The following is a 15,246-nucleotide window of genomic DNA, read 5'->3' on the forward strand; positions in this document are numbered from 1 at the left end:
TCACTCCTTATCTCTAGTTTTGGTTGACTTGAAAGAACTCCCACCAGACAAAGATATCACAAGAAAAAGAAAATTATAGGTCAACATCTCTCATGAATATAGATAGAAAAATCCTCAAAAAAAAAATACTAGTAAACTGAATCCAGCAACATGTAAAAAAGATTATATACCATGACCAAGTGGGATTTATTCCAAGAATGCAAAGTTGGTTTAACATCCCCAAATCAACTGATGTAATATGGCATGTTAATAGAATAAAGGACAAAAACCACAAAACCATTTCAACAGACACAGAAAAAGCATTCAACAGAATCCAATACCCTTTCATGAGAAAAATGTTCAATAAACCAGGAACAGAAGGGGAACTTCCTAAACTTGATAAATGGCATTTATGAAAACCCATAGCTAACATAATACTTAATAGTGAACGACTGAATGCTTTCCCCTAAGACCAGGAGTAAGACAATGATGTCCACTCTTACCACTTTGATTCAACATTGTACTAGAGATTTTAGGAAAGGCAGTCAGGCAAGAAAAAGAAATACAAGGCACCCATATCAGAAAGGACTAAGTAAAACTATTTCTAGCTGCAGAAGACATGATCTTATATAAAAAAATTCTAAAGAATCTACTAAAAAAACTATCAGAACTAATAAACAAGTTCAACAAAATTTCAGGGTAATATTACAATTCAAACTGTGTATCTATATACACTATCAATAAATCTGAAAATGAAGTTAAGAAAACAATCCTATTCACAAAGCATCAAAAAGAAAATAATTAGTAATAAATTTAATAAAGCATAAAACTCATACTCTGAACATTTCAAAACATTTTTCAATGAAATTAAATATGGCCTAAATAAATGGAAAGACATCCATGTTCATAGATTGGAAGATAATACTGTTAAGATGAAACTATCCCTCACAATTGATCTATACATTGAAAGCAATCCTTACCAAAATCCTAGCTGGTTCTTTTGCAGAGACTGACAAGTCAGTCCTAAAACTCACATGGAAATACAAGGGACCCAGAACTACCAAACAATCTTGAAAAGAAGAAAGTTGGAGACTCACACTTCCTGATTTCAAGACATACTATAGCACTATAATTAAGACAGTGTGGTTCTAGCATGAGGATAAATGTATAATTCAATGGAATTGACGGAGTTCAGAAATAAACCTTCACATTTACTAATTTTTGACATGGTGCCAAGCCAATTCGTGAAGGTAAAGAATAGTTTTTTCAACAAGTTGTGGAGGGGCAAGAGGTATCCACATGCAAAAGAATGACAATGGCCCACAATGAATCATATAAAAATTAACTCAAAAGGAACCACAGAGCTATGACAAATGTAACAGCTCCAACTATGGAGTTCTTAGAAGAAAACAAGAGTAAATCTTTGCGACTCTGGATTAGGCAACGGTTTCTTAGATGTGACACAAAAAGCACAAACAACAGAAGAAAAAATAGGTAAACTGGACTTCATTTCCTTTTGTGCTTCAAAGAATACCAAAAAGTAAAAAGATAACCAAAGAATGGGAGAAAATGTTTGTAAATCATATACTTGATAAAGGACTTGTACCAAGAATATATAAGGAATTCCTTTAAGTCAACAATAAAAAGTAACCCAATTGAAAAATAAGCAAACATTTCAACAGACATTTCTCCAAATAAGATATAGAAATGGCCAACAAGCACAGGAAAGGATGCCAATATCATTAGTTCTTAGAGGAAAACAAATTAAAGCCACAAGGAGACCCTACTTCAAATGCTATAACCAGAAAGACATAGATAATAACAAGTGTTATGAGGATGTGGAGAAATTTATACTCTCATACATTGCTGGTGAAGATGTAAAAGTGATACTGCTTTGCAAAACAATGTTTCCAATATTCCAAAGTTTCCAGCTCCTCAAAATATTAAACATAGAGTTACTGTTTAATCCAGCAATGCCACTCCCAGCTATATACCCAAGAGAAATGAAAACATATGCCCATATAAACTTGTACACAAATGTTCATAGCAGCATTATTTACAAAAGCAAAAAAACAGAAACAATTTAAATGTCCATCAACTGATGAATGGATAAACAAACTGATATATCCATACAGTGAAAATATTTCTTGGCCATAGAAAGGAATGAAGTTCTGATATAGGCTATAACATGAATGACTATAGAAAACATTATGCTAAGTGAAAGAAGCCAGTCAAAAAAGACCACTTATTGTATGATTCTATTTATATGAAACGCCCAGAATAGGCACATCTATAGAGACAGAAAGCAGATTAGCAGTTGCCTAGGACTGGGGACCTGGGGGTGACATTGGGTGTGACTATTAATGAGTTTGGAAATTTTGGGGGTTGATCAAAGTGTTCTAAAATTGATTGTGGTGATGATTAGAAAACTGTGAATATACTAAGAAATATGTGAATTGCTTAACTTGGTGAACTGCATGGTATGAATTTCAATAATGCTGGTAAAATATAAATAATCCCAAGCTGAAGAAAGTTCTCCTGAACTAATACACCCTGTTTATTAATAAGGTGGAGAAAACTGGCTTAAGATAAAGAGAGCCCTCATGTACTCCTGTCCCAACATCATTTCTTAATATGTCACCATGCATGTTCAAAATATTTACAGAGGACTAATTTAAAATTCTACTGTATTTTAATTTGAATATGTTTAATTTGTTATTATACTTAAGGTCAATGACTTTCTCATTTGATTTTCCACCAGTCTAAGAAGACAGAACAAGTATTAATATCCATTTTTTTGATTAGGAAAATGAAATTTAAAGAGATTAGGTGACTTGCTGAAAGTCACATGACTAGGGAGAGACAGCTATATTCCTGTTTACACAGGCAGTGAATGTGAATGTTTGAACCTCTTTCCTAGTGCTGGTTAGACACACTACTTCTTTTTTCAGAAAATTTTATTTTAAAAAGAATGATTGTATTATAGCTTAGAATTCTTCTGTATACTTTCAACCAACATTAGGTAGGAAGGAACTAAGCAGACAGACCAGAAGTTCCAAAGCAGAGAAAACGGGGTGCTTTTACGAATCAAAACTTGCATGCCCAGGAGCAAGGTAAAACAGTCCTCTAACAAGATGCTGAGCACCCATTCAAAGTGAAGAAAAATAATCAATATTAATTACTTAGTTGGTTTAATCAACCACATTTACCATCTGGGTGAAGCTACCAATCTTGGGGCAAAATTTGAAGAAGTGAGGAGGGAAGACTGGTTATGAATAAAGATGCTGTAGAAGGACTCATTTTTTGGGTGGGGTGTGCAGAAGCGTTAGTGGGTGGGGAAGTGACTGATGAACCGACTGGGGCTGCTAAGTTTCACTAGCTAGCACACAGAACAAGTGAGTGGAATTTTTAAAGAGATGGGGAGTCCCCAAGACACAGCCTAAAAAATACAATCAATTCTTTAGGTTAAGAAACATCACCATGTAATGAAATCCCTATTTGATGCTGAGAAGAATTTTTAGAGACTCTTCAGAAAAGTGCATGATAAAAAGGCTGGCAGTGGGCCTTGAGGAGCAATACTGATTTACTTTTTTACCTACTGGGGCTAGAAGTGAATTTCAGAACAATGTGGAGATGACCACTACCTCTATAAGAGGACAATTTAAGTGAATGTGGAAAAGAAAAATATTACAAAGAAACAAGTTACTAGGTAATTTGTACTTCTCAATGCAGAGATGCATAAAATTGTTTTTTTAGTGATTTTTGTGTTCTGTGTCTGCCCAATTAAAATTTATATTTCTAAATTCTGGAACCTTCTCTTCCCTTTTTAATATGTTCCAGAACTCCTGAAAAAGTGCCTTATAGCACAGATTCAATAACCTCTACTGTCTGCCAAATAATGCTGATTAGCAGATGGTGATAGGTATATAATTTTAGTAGAACTTTACATCAAATGTTAAAGTGGAGAAAAATATCCAAATAGATAAACTCTGTTGCTCTTTGCCTTCAATTTCTCAGTAGGAAATAGCTGACACCTTCCCTGTATAGCCATTGCCTGTAGCTACTGCCTTGCCTGTATAGGTAGGTGAGCTGTATAGAAGTCAAGTGGGTAGACACTGTAAGCCAAGAGAAACAACTGTATGACAGATGGGAAATGTCTGGAAATTTCTGTGTAAGTCAACAGCAAACTGATATAACCCCAATAAAGACAGGGTACATGGGCTTCCAAACACCTGGAAGGTAAAAAAATAAACTTTTTTATTGGGGGGTGGGGCGGGTGTATGCTAGAGTACACCCAACAGATAAGGGAAAGGGAACAGTACCTGTAAAGGATTCCAAAAGACTGTATTACTTAAGCAAAATTAGCTTGATAAGGCTAATAAATAGCTTTGCTAATGTGCTTAATAAATGCATGCTGAGTGAATATTTCTTTCAAAGTGTCCTATCATTATAGAAGTAGACATATGTCTCTAGAAACATTACTGAGCATTACTGCCATATAGACAATAGGTTCTTAATAGATGTTTTGTATTAATTTTCTAATTAACAGGAATGAGGCCAAAATTTTATACAAGCCAACTTTGGGTATGACTCCCCTGTGTTCAATTTTACATGTTAGTGTCTAATGCTAGAGAGTCAGTTACTGGCTATGATACTCAACCCAAATGTTTCATTTTATTTAGATTTTTGTATATATACATTGGACAACTGATCATATTGAAGCAACCAAATGATCACTTCCAAATTCTGTGCCTGAGATTTCAAACCCAAATGCCTCCAGGAATGTGAGGTGGGCCAGTTTAAGACAACTGCATTTATTTTGATAAAATGGAATATACATGCCCATCTAAAAGCAGAGGCCATCAGTCAGCTCTAGCTGATTGATGATAAAACTTTTGTTTGTGGGCCTGAGCAGATACAGAACCATTTTCTGAAGGAGATCCAGGATTGCTGCACCACTGCTGTGGAGCTCATACTTCTGGGTGATGATTTGGATGACTTCTCCGTCCACATAAAAGGAGCTCCTCATTACCACCTGTTGTTCTAGCTTCTAAACAGCAGGGTTCTTGTTCAACCAACACCCTCCGAGTCCTACTTTTGGCTCACATCACAGAATTCAACGGTGAACTGTTACAATCTGGTTTGCAACTTTCCAATCCCTACCACCAAAAAAAACCAAACCAAACTGAACCAAACTAACCTGAAAAAAGAAGTAATACTTCTGGAGAATGTTCTCTCCATCTATTCACCCATACTAAGGTTTACAAAACTCTGGAGTTCTCAAATTCCCTGTGATCACTTTAAATTTTGTGTTTCCACTTGAGTGCTTACCTTAAACTAAAATAACAAAAGCCTCTGGATCATCTGGATGGCAGCTGAGGAACTGTGTGCGCGTTGGCATGCAATCTCCGTTTCTCCCTATGGGCTTAGTTATGTTACCGGTCAACCCACTGTCTCCTCAACTAGAGTTTCTAGATCTATTCCTATACTTGGGGGAGTTCTCAAAATTAAGAGACAGTGTGGCAGGCATCTAGGTTCCAGCTGTGTGTCAAACTGATCTCTGAGAACTGCTTTCACTGAGTTGCATTTTAATATTTTGCTTTTGCATTTTATTGAGAAGAGCCGCCACGGGAAACCTGTTTCTGCACTGGTGGCATGAAAGCAACTGAGGGCATGAGCTACTGCATCACCCAGTGCTCTCTTTAAGTTTTCATGTGAGAAGAGAGGAGCCCTGTCCAGTAGGCTCCTTTTCTTTAAAAATAAGAATTATGTATCTGACTCTATTTCCTTTTTCACTTTGATGGCTAAGAATCTGGGAGCTTTGCATAACATTTAACTCCAGCAATTACACAGACACGTGTGGTCTGTATACCTGCGGGTGCTTTCTTTTCGGTTTTTACTTTCAACTTTTACCTACAACTCTATGCTTCTGATTCTCTCGTCTCATTACTATTTTACCTCTGTTATTGTACAGTTGTAAAAGTTGCCTGAAATCCTCTGTGGATAAGCAAAGCTTTATATATATTACATATATATATATTTAATATATATAATACATATAATATATATATTATTTATCTTCATATATATAAATAAAACAGACTTCTGCCTAATTGATACAATGATTTTTTAATATGTAATGACCTCCTACAGCTGACATGACAACAGTAAGATTTTCCCAGGGCACTGGGTGGCAAATAAAATACACATACATACGAATATGTGTGTGTATGTATGTATATGTCAAAAGGAGTAAAATACAGACTTTGAGATAAATAGTCCTTAAACATTATTCTGTAGGATTATGACTCTTCATAGTATTATAGTTACTAGTCTCACCCACAACTGAAGGACTGATATAGTAATACAGACAGCACAGCAGGGCAAGAAACAAAGCAAAGGCCACCCAATGCTACGGTGGTGAGAAAGAAGCACCATCATAAGTACATGACAGTGCTCTGTCTCTCGACACTTTCTCTTGGCAGAAGGCGAGTCCTGTTCCTCATGTCAGAGGCTCTGCAGGCAGTGAGGCCATAAACCGGGGCAGGCCCGGAGAGTCACCTAAGGCTGCTGAGGCAGGGTGCAGTTATTAGCTGTCTGAATCACTGCACTGAGCCAGATGTAACATCAGCCTCCTGATAAGAAAGGTGTGACACTGGGTTTCAATACCCCTGAAGAAAAGAAGGTGGCACTCTTCTTCCTCAACCAGAGGACACTACAGCACCCTATCCCCAGGGCACAAATGACCTAAGATTAACCTGTAGGGCAATAAAAGACAAAGGATTCCCACAAAGCCACCCCATCGATGGGCTGGTATTTAACAGCCAATTCCTGGGGGAACTATGGCAATACGAATCAGGTCACATGCCCGCTCACTCTCTCACTCACTCAAGAAAACCTGGGTGCCTTCTGTGAGGCAGACAATATGCTAATATCCACAGACACAGGATAGACTCTCTGCCCTCTGGCAGTTCAGACGCAAGAATGAGAGACAAGTGAGTACTTGCAGAGTGGAAAGTAGTAGGAGGAAGCACATCTGAGATGCAGGGAGCCCGGGGCAAGAAGTGACTGGTTCTGCCTCCAGTGTATGAGTTAAATATTCACAGAATATCCCCTGTAATAAATTAAACTGCAGAGGTACCAGAGAAAAAGGTCTCCTTGGTTATTTGTTGCTGTTTAACAGACATTATTACTAGTTGGATAATAAGGGTGGAGAGAAGCATTGAGAAGAGATTTATGTACATGGAACTTGCTCTGTACTTGTGCTTGTCTTTGTGAAGTCAGGAAGCTCAGCTCACCTTCTCCACCCACGCTGGACTGACCATAACAGTGTCTTTAGATGTGAACAGAAGGTGGGCACACAAAACAATAAGACTATTTGCTCCAGGTACTTAACATATAAAACCTCACTTAATTTACTGTCATTCACTCCATTTGACAGATGTGGAAACTGAGGCCCAGGGAGATCAAGAGCTTCCCACAGTTACACAGCTAGTAAGTGGAGGAACCAGTTTTCAAACTGAGCTCATTGGGTTCCACTCTGTGTTCTCTGTTAACCACGAAGCCACATGGCAAGTGTTTCTTCAAAGCAAACCAAGCAATGGGCAGCTGCTGGCCTGCAAACTACAGAGTGCAATGGAACACCACTTGGCTCTAGTACAGCCTTTCCTTGTCAGGAAGGGGAGGCTTGGGAGAGGGCAGAAAATCTTCTGGACTCTGATTTCTTACAGGCAGTAGTTACAATGGATGCTTCTGTATGAGTCATTTTACTGAAGTGGACCAAATCCATCTTCATTTCCTTGTGTCAGGTATTGACTAAATTAATCTCTCTAAAATTACTGACATTTCTCTTGCTTCTTGCTTGAATTTTAATGGGGAAAATTCTGATGGAGGGGCACCTTTTAGGTTCTCCACTCTCCCAGCGTCTAAATTTAATAAACACCATCATGTCACCAAACATGACGCCCTCTCACAAAAGGTGAAAGGGAGAGATAGATTCTATTTGAAGGAACCATGTGACTGAAGAATCCTTCTCCTGGGGCAAAGCAGGCCAATGCTAATGACCGGGCATTGGGTAAAGATGCCCGAAGAAGGAAAACACCAAACTAGATGAACAATGTCTTTCCTGTTTCAAAATCTGGTAGTTCCAATGTGGTGTGAGTGACATAGGTCACCACCTGACTGCAACGGGATGAGGTGTGAGTGACAGCAGGGGCATGACTGTAGGTTCCACAGTCCTTTTCTTCAAATCCTAAAATACCTGTACTACCAAAATGCTGCAGAATATGACAGCTACATGCAGCCTGCTGTTACATTTTCCAAAACCTCTTCCCCACGGATGGGATGATGACTCCCTCTCAGGCTTCCTTTACTGCACTGTGGGTCTTGAGCAAAGCTTCTGAGTGAATTTCAAGTCCCTGTATATATTCCCCACCTTGCGGGAGGCAGGAGCCGCTCGGTCGGACCCTCCCTCCTCCTCCTGCACAAACGTGCGCTCTCTGAGAACGAGAGAAACCCCACATACCATTAACACATTCAAAGACATCACAGCACCTTCCAGGAGTCCCGTCTCCACGAGAGACTATGCGGGCGGCAGATCCCACCTCACACACGGGGAAACCACATAAGCCAGAGAGACACTCGCATCTGCAACCAGAGAAAAGGGAAGGAAAACCCCGTGAATAATGACAGCATATAAGTCGCGAGACCATGGAGCAGCAGTGGCTGTGGCATGCAGACACGTCTGCATGACATGGCCCTGTTTACCTGGGGTCCCTGGGGAATGGGGCAGCTGTCCGATATACGTTGCATGCCTGATAACTAAGGCTCATCTCCTTAATATGAACCTACATTTTTGACTTTCACCGTTTTGACAGAAATATCCCTGAAATGCATGACTCCACTTCTTACTTAAGCAGATCAGCATGGAGTGTAACATCCTTGTGATGACTCCAGGCCATCTTCATGTGCGCATACTGTGAACTTAGTCCATGCTCGGGGATGCTAGCACGGGCTCACATGGGATGGGCACTCCTGCGCTGAATGGCTCCACCTTGCTGCTTTGCGGCTGTTGACCTTTAGGTGTTTTCCAGAGAGTTTTCTGGCTCTTCTTTCAACTGTTGAGTTAGTAGCTTTTCAGTCTTTTTTTTTGTCAGTGCAATAATGTCCAGTAACACCCTGACCGGGAACCATGTTAATTTATAATTGTGTATAAACAGGAGAAAGACTCTGACTGCAGACTGAGGAGCTCTTTATAAATAAGGGGCATAAGCATTAGTAAGTGGACATTAGTAAGTGGACAGCTATTTGAAACCTGAAAGTCTGACTTTTTTGGATCTTCTAAGCTACACAAGTGCATTTCTCTCTCTGTGCATGAATGAGGTGCTCTGTGAACTGCTAGCTAGCTCTGCTGGCTTTCACCCTTACTTAACTTCCTCTTTGCTGTGAAACTTGCCTAAACAGAAATACAAGAAGCAGGTAATAATAAATAAAAGTAAGAGGAGAAAAAAATGTCCATTGCCTTATGCTGATCTGTTACAATGAAATAGGAGGCAGGAAATGAGAAGCTCAGGGCAGCAGGGCATCAGGATGTAGATGCAATAAAAGGAAGGAGCAGCTGACTCAGGCCTGGGACTCCCCTGGGCATGGAGGTGTGGGTCAGAGGGGAAGAGGATGAAGAAGGGAGTTCCCAGGTGGGCAGGAGTAAAAGGCAGGCATGCTGTAAAGAGACATCCTTGCAGGAAGCATGTGGGTGTCTACGTACAGAGGGGTCGATGTCATGGGGCTGTAACATCCCCAGACTATTAACACCCATTTATTCTGTTTTTTCCCCTTCTTATTTAAGTGATTGTTTTCTTCTCTTATTGTTCTCAGGTCTTTGATTAATTAAAATCCCTGTGATATCACAGTAACAATATAATTTTTATATTTGCTGCACATGACACTGTACAACGTAAAGTCTTCAGAATATACAGACTAGTGGGGCTAGAGTATTGAGAGGTCACACCTTGATCCCAGTATCTGGATGTGACTACGATGAAAGCATCCTACAAGAACGGCTGATTAACCTGCTCTGCCACATCTTCTGGGATTCACAGTCTCACCTACTGATGTATTCCAAGGAATCATTCTAATTTCAACACCAGAGAGCATACAATCAACCAAAAAGTACCACTTCAGATGTGGTCAGCCCTTCAGGGACAGAACACTGTACGTGCACTCATGGGCCAGGCTGTCAGAAACCACACTGACCTGAAAACCAGACTCAATCCACCCTCAGTCGTCTACTCTTGCATGTGACCAACATCCCAACATTTAAATCTCTTTTTTTCCTGGAGACCCATAGAGGTTGTCTCCAGCATGTTACAGAAGATCTAAAACTGCACACAACTGCTTAGGAACCCATGTAGGAAAGGAAAATCTTGGATAGTGAAGCTCTACTCCAAAACCCAGAACGACTGCAGGTAAAAGAGCCAAGGACTCAGATGCCCTGGTTTTTGCGGGCTGGCCTTCCCCTTCTCCCTTCTCTACTGGCTTGGCAAGTCCTCTCTACCTTCTGCCATCTTTTGATTTCCCACAACTTCCCCTGAAACCTGAGATTAGCAGGTGTTAAGGACCATTAGCATCTTAATAAAGAGTGAATTTATGAAGGAGCCAGACAGGTGGAGATCTGGGCTCACACCAGATATCTATGGAGCAACTACCTATTAGATTGAAACTTTACAAGACTGCCATTTTCTGTAAATGGAAATAGATAGCAATTTCATATCATTCAACATAATAAAACTCACACGAGTTATCTTTTGATAGATACATCTATATTCACTCTCTTAGGTAACAAATGGGGGATCTCATCAGGACCTTACTTGCCAAGGAAATATATGTGTGTATACATTATATGAGTCCAACATAATTAAAAATTTTCTTTAATAAGATCATTCTAGATTCTGTTTCCCTTGGAACACATTGGAGGTAAGTGTTCTTCCCTTTTACAGTTGGGAATAGTGAGGCACACAGCCTAATCACTTGACCTGAAATTAAGTTTTCCTTGCACCTTATTTTCTACTAGAAAACTCTAGATCTCTTCTGTTGGGTCATGAAGAGGAACTGTAGAGTTACAGCACTACTGAAGCATGTAGTCCTCAACACCTTTGTCTTTATTTCCATTCTTTGTTTGCCCCCTCCCCCCATCTTCTTCCTCCCCTTCACCCCAGTGCCTGGATAAAGAGCAAGCAAGGGAATGGGAAAACATGTGGACCAGCGGCAGAGGAAGTACACTTACACGAGAAAGAGATGCTCCTGCAACTGATGCCAACACCTATCCCTGACTTCTAAGACCCTCCCCTCCCCTGAATTTCAGTTTTTAACATGGTTTCTGCTCACCGAAGCCTCTCCTCCTTCCACTCCATGCCACAGCCACTCTGTGGCTCCAGTCCTTACTTCCATAGTCAACGACCTTCAGTTATTCTTCACTTAATCTATCAACTTCTCAGCCTAGATCCAACACTCTGGAGTCCACATGCTTTTCTTCCAATCCTGTCTCACAGTATTTCTCCTCCTTTTCCTTATGCAATAGTCACACTTCTATTCTCCAGACAAGCCTCACTTTGCTGTCTTTGCACTGCTCACCCCAGTCTCCCTTGTGACTAGTCACCCAGCACTAGCTCTCCTTAGTCACTCCGCCCTCGCCTCCAGCTGTCTGCCTAGATACCATCTGTCTGTCTAAACCAACTTCAAAAAACAGCTTCTCTCTGAACCCCCAAACCACACCTGTCTTATGGCTCTTCTCCGTGGTTTTGTAGTGACTCGAGTACTCATCTTACCACAAGCTTTCCTTGTATCTGTCATGGATTGTCATTAAATAAATACTTCTTAAATTGGACAGAACTGGAGATGAGTAAAAGAGGGATATTAACAAAACAAAACAAAAATATCAAAGAGTGAGAAACAAAGTCCTGTGATTTCTGTACCATGAACTCAAAAAGGCTACTTCAAGCAGAACTATTTTCAGGATACCTGGAGCAGACGTGCAAAGGGCTTAGAAAAAAAAAAACCAACAGCAGCTTTATTGAGATATAATTCACATACCATAAAAATTCACTCTTTTAAAGTGCGCAAGTCAGTGGCTTTATATTCACAGGGTGGTGCAGCCATCACTGCCGCCTAATTTTAGAACAGTTTTATCACCTCAAAAAGAAACCCTGTCCTCCCCCTCTTCCTCCAGCCCCCAACAGCCTAGTCTATGTTCTGTCTCTATGGATTTGCCTATTTTGGACAGTTCATATAAACAGAATCATACAATATATGGGCTAAGAACTTTTTAACTTCAAAGAAGAAGCAACCTGTATTTACAACTGGCAGGAAAAAAAAATCAAGCCTCTAGGGTTATCCTCAGTATTAAGATAATGATCAGTCAGGGCACCGCATTAATAAACTTCTGCATAATGTAATCGCAGCTACATCCAGGTGGACTGCTTAAGCTGTCTTTTTTCTCTTAAGGAGGTAATGGGTTCAGCTTAGTGGTCATCTCAGTGCCTCAGTACAAAGAAGAGCAGCACTCAGAAATCAGCTAAGCCCCTAGAGGGCACTCCCTTCCGCAGGAGGCCCACGCTGGCTGATTCTGTTGGCTGAAAGCAGCAGACTTACACTTTCCCTTCCTGTGGTTTGCTTCCTGGACTCCACAGACAGTCCCAGTCAGGCCAGAGACCAGAGTCCCAGCATGGCTTACAAGGTGCTCCCAAGCCTAGCCTCCACCTCTCTCTTAGCCGTCCACATTCCACTGGTTCCTCACACACCCTGCACAGGAGCAACAGTGACAATCGACCATTCACTGAATCCCCTCACCCCAACCCCTCTCATTCAGTGCCACAGCTCGGGTGTCCACTCCACCTCAGATCCCTGGCTATCTTTAGCCCCTGGTGAATTACATACAGCCTGAAGACCACTCACCTTACAAAGCTTTCTCTGATCAAAAAACAGCCACAATTAATTTTCTGTCCTTTGCCGTTCAGCAGGACACAGGGTTACTTAACTTCCTTGTTCAACAAATCAAAATCCTACTGTTTCTCCTGGGAATTCCCCTACAGCAAAGGGTATGTCTTAGTTGTCTTGTAAATGGAAAAAATGAATGATAAAGGCATCCAAACAACAATCTGGAATAAACAGGTTTTTTATGCCTACTAAGTCAGAGGTTAGATCACGCATTATTTTTATTTTTATATATTTTAGAGAGTTAATAGGTAAAAGGCTTTTCAAAATTAGTATGTGGAGGAAGGCCTACGAAATTTGTCTAGAATGCAGATTCCAGGGTGCAAGACACAAGGACTGTTTTTCTGCAAGTCTGGGGAAGGGCTGCAGGGATTCCAATGAAGGGAAGCTGGGACCCACTTTGTCCTCTTCTTCCTCACTCCTAGAGGTGCAGGATCGCAGTAGCTATAGTTCAATTTGCACTTGAAACTACTTACTTGGCTTTTTCCTGTAGAATCATTTTAATGAGAACGAAGTTAGTAGCATTTTCTCTTAATAATTTACAAAACTCCTTCCTGTTTGAATACTATTGCTTAGAAGTGAGAGACCATAAAGAAAAGAACTTTATTTATTATCCAATATCATCAGCCACCAGAAAATGGGTGACCACTAGCAAGCCACTTCAGCTCTGGGACATTCAGTTTCTTATGTATAAAATGAGGTGGCTGGACCTTAATGATCTTTCTTCTAGCTATAAAATCCCACGATCCAATGATAGCCACTCCTATTCCCACGGCTGCAGGGTCTGATCCTAGAGCCCCCCCTTTCTGTTGCTTCTCCTCACTTGCGCCCTGCTCCTGGAGCACACAGCACAGTCTCATACTCCCACACACGCCTCCCACTCCTTCTTGCCAAGCACCTCAATCTTCAGGCCCAGCTCAAGATGGGCCTGCTCTCTGAAGCTTTACTGATTTTTTTTTTTGAATGGGGAGTGGACTTACACATCTACCATTCTTTTTTTTTTTTTTCCTCTACTGAAGATCTAACACTCAGGAGAAGAAACAATATGCCTGATGCCCCAGGTGCCTCCTTATCATTGGGCATGGCTTCATAATTACGTAGAAGTATCAATAGTTTGTTTCACCAGAATGGCTAGAGAAACTGTAAGGGAGGCTAACCCACAGTGGGTTAGAAGAGGCCATGGGGACTGGAGTCCCTTCTGCCACCCCCACTGCAGAGCACAGGGCAAATGTCATTCTAACATTCCCCTACAAGAAACTCCTGCGGAGGAGGAGATGGGACTCATCTCCCGCAAGCAGCCCCCTACCCCTGCCCATATTCTGGAGGGAAAACAACTCAGTGAGGCCCTCTGCAAATGATGCCCCCACACTAGATTCATTCCACATCTGAGCTGGGTGCAGGAGCCCTTCAAAAGGGATGGGCATCACTGTCTCTAAATCAGAAACTACTATTGATAGGTAGGAGGGAGGTCTCCCTTTAGTCAACAAACAAGGAACAATGCAGAAATAAAAGGGTAAAACACTTGCACCATTAGGATTCCATATAGCATATTAAAGAAATCACTGTCAGCAACGGAAATTATGAAGACACATAATACAAATTCCTATTCTATAAAAGTAGCTTCGAATTTAATTAAATTTGATGTGCTTTCTACTGATTAATTTCCTTACCTCTTTCCAGGAATGTATATGTCAAAAAAAAAAAAAAAGTAGGGGTGGGGTGGGGAAGGGGAAGATACTGCAAATAAAACATCCAAAAAGGAATGGATCATCCCACCTGAGGGTCCAACTATCCTTATGGAAAACTGTTCTCCTTACAGGAGCTCCTTAGCATCACAATCTTTTTCATGTCTCATCACACAAGATGTACTACTCTCCCAAGTAAGAAACCCTCTCTCAGTCCTTTCTCAAGCTAATTCCTGCATGATTTCCTTGCAGTTCCACCACACTGCACTAAGATGTGCATAAGCTGCAGCAAACACAGGGCCCAACTCTGAGGAACAGTGCCTGCCAGCAGCCACGCCCCACCCTCTCAGTGAGCTGCCACTCTTACAACCAGAAACTAAGAACGCCTTCTCCCCGACCCTCCTTCAGAGGCAACAGAAAAATCTCTGCGTTTGTGTTGTTGCTGTTTGTTTTGTGTTCTTTTCTGCAGTGAGCAACAAAGGATATGCTCCACTATAGAGAAGGTATAAATTGAGGGAAATTAGGTAAGATATGCCTTTGCATTTCCTATTATTAGTAACAATAATAAAGTCCATTTGTAAGCCCTTCATGAAGT

General features: G+C 40.8%; 1 protein-coding gene across 4 annotated transcripts in view; it reads right to left on the minus strand.

The window, feature by feature from the left end:
* CRIM1 (cysteine rich transmembrane BMP regulator 1) overlaps positions 1 to 15,246 on the minus strand; it is a 184,756-nt gene that overhangs the window by 75,371 nt on the left and 94,139 nt on the right. For all 4 annotated transcript variants that reach the window (XM_036931634.2, XM_036931637.2, XM_036931635.2 and 1 more), the window contains one exon: positions 8,504 to 8,625. In XM_036931634.2, coding sequence (XP_036787529.1) covers positions 8,504 to 8,625 — 122 coding nt within the window. The remainder of the gene's footprint in view (positions 1 to 8,503; positions 8,626 to 15,246) is intronic.

Source organism: Manis pentadactyla, chromosome 2 (assembly GCF_030020395.1).
Source record: "Manis pentadactyla isolate mManPen7 chromosome 2, mManPen7.hap1, whole genome shotgun sequence".
Lineage (NCBI taxonomy): Eukaryota > Metazoa > Chordata > Mammalia > Pholidota > Manidae > Manis > Manis pentadactyla.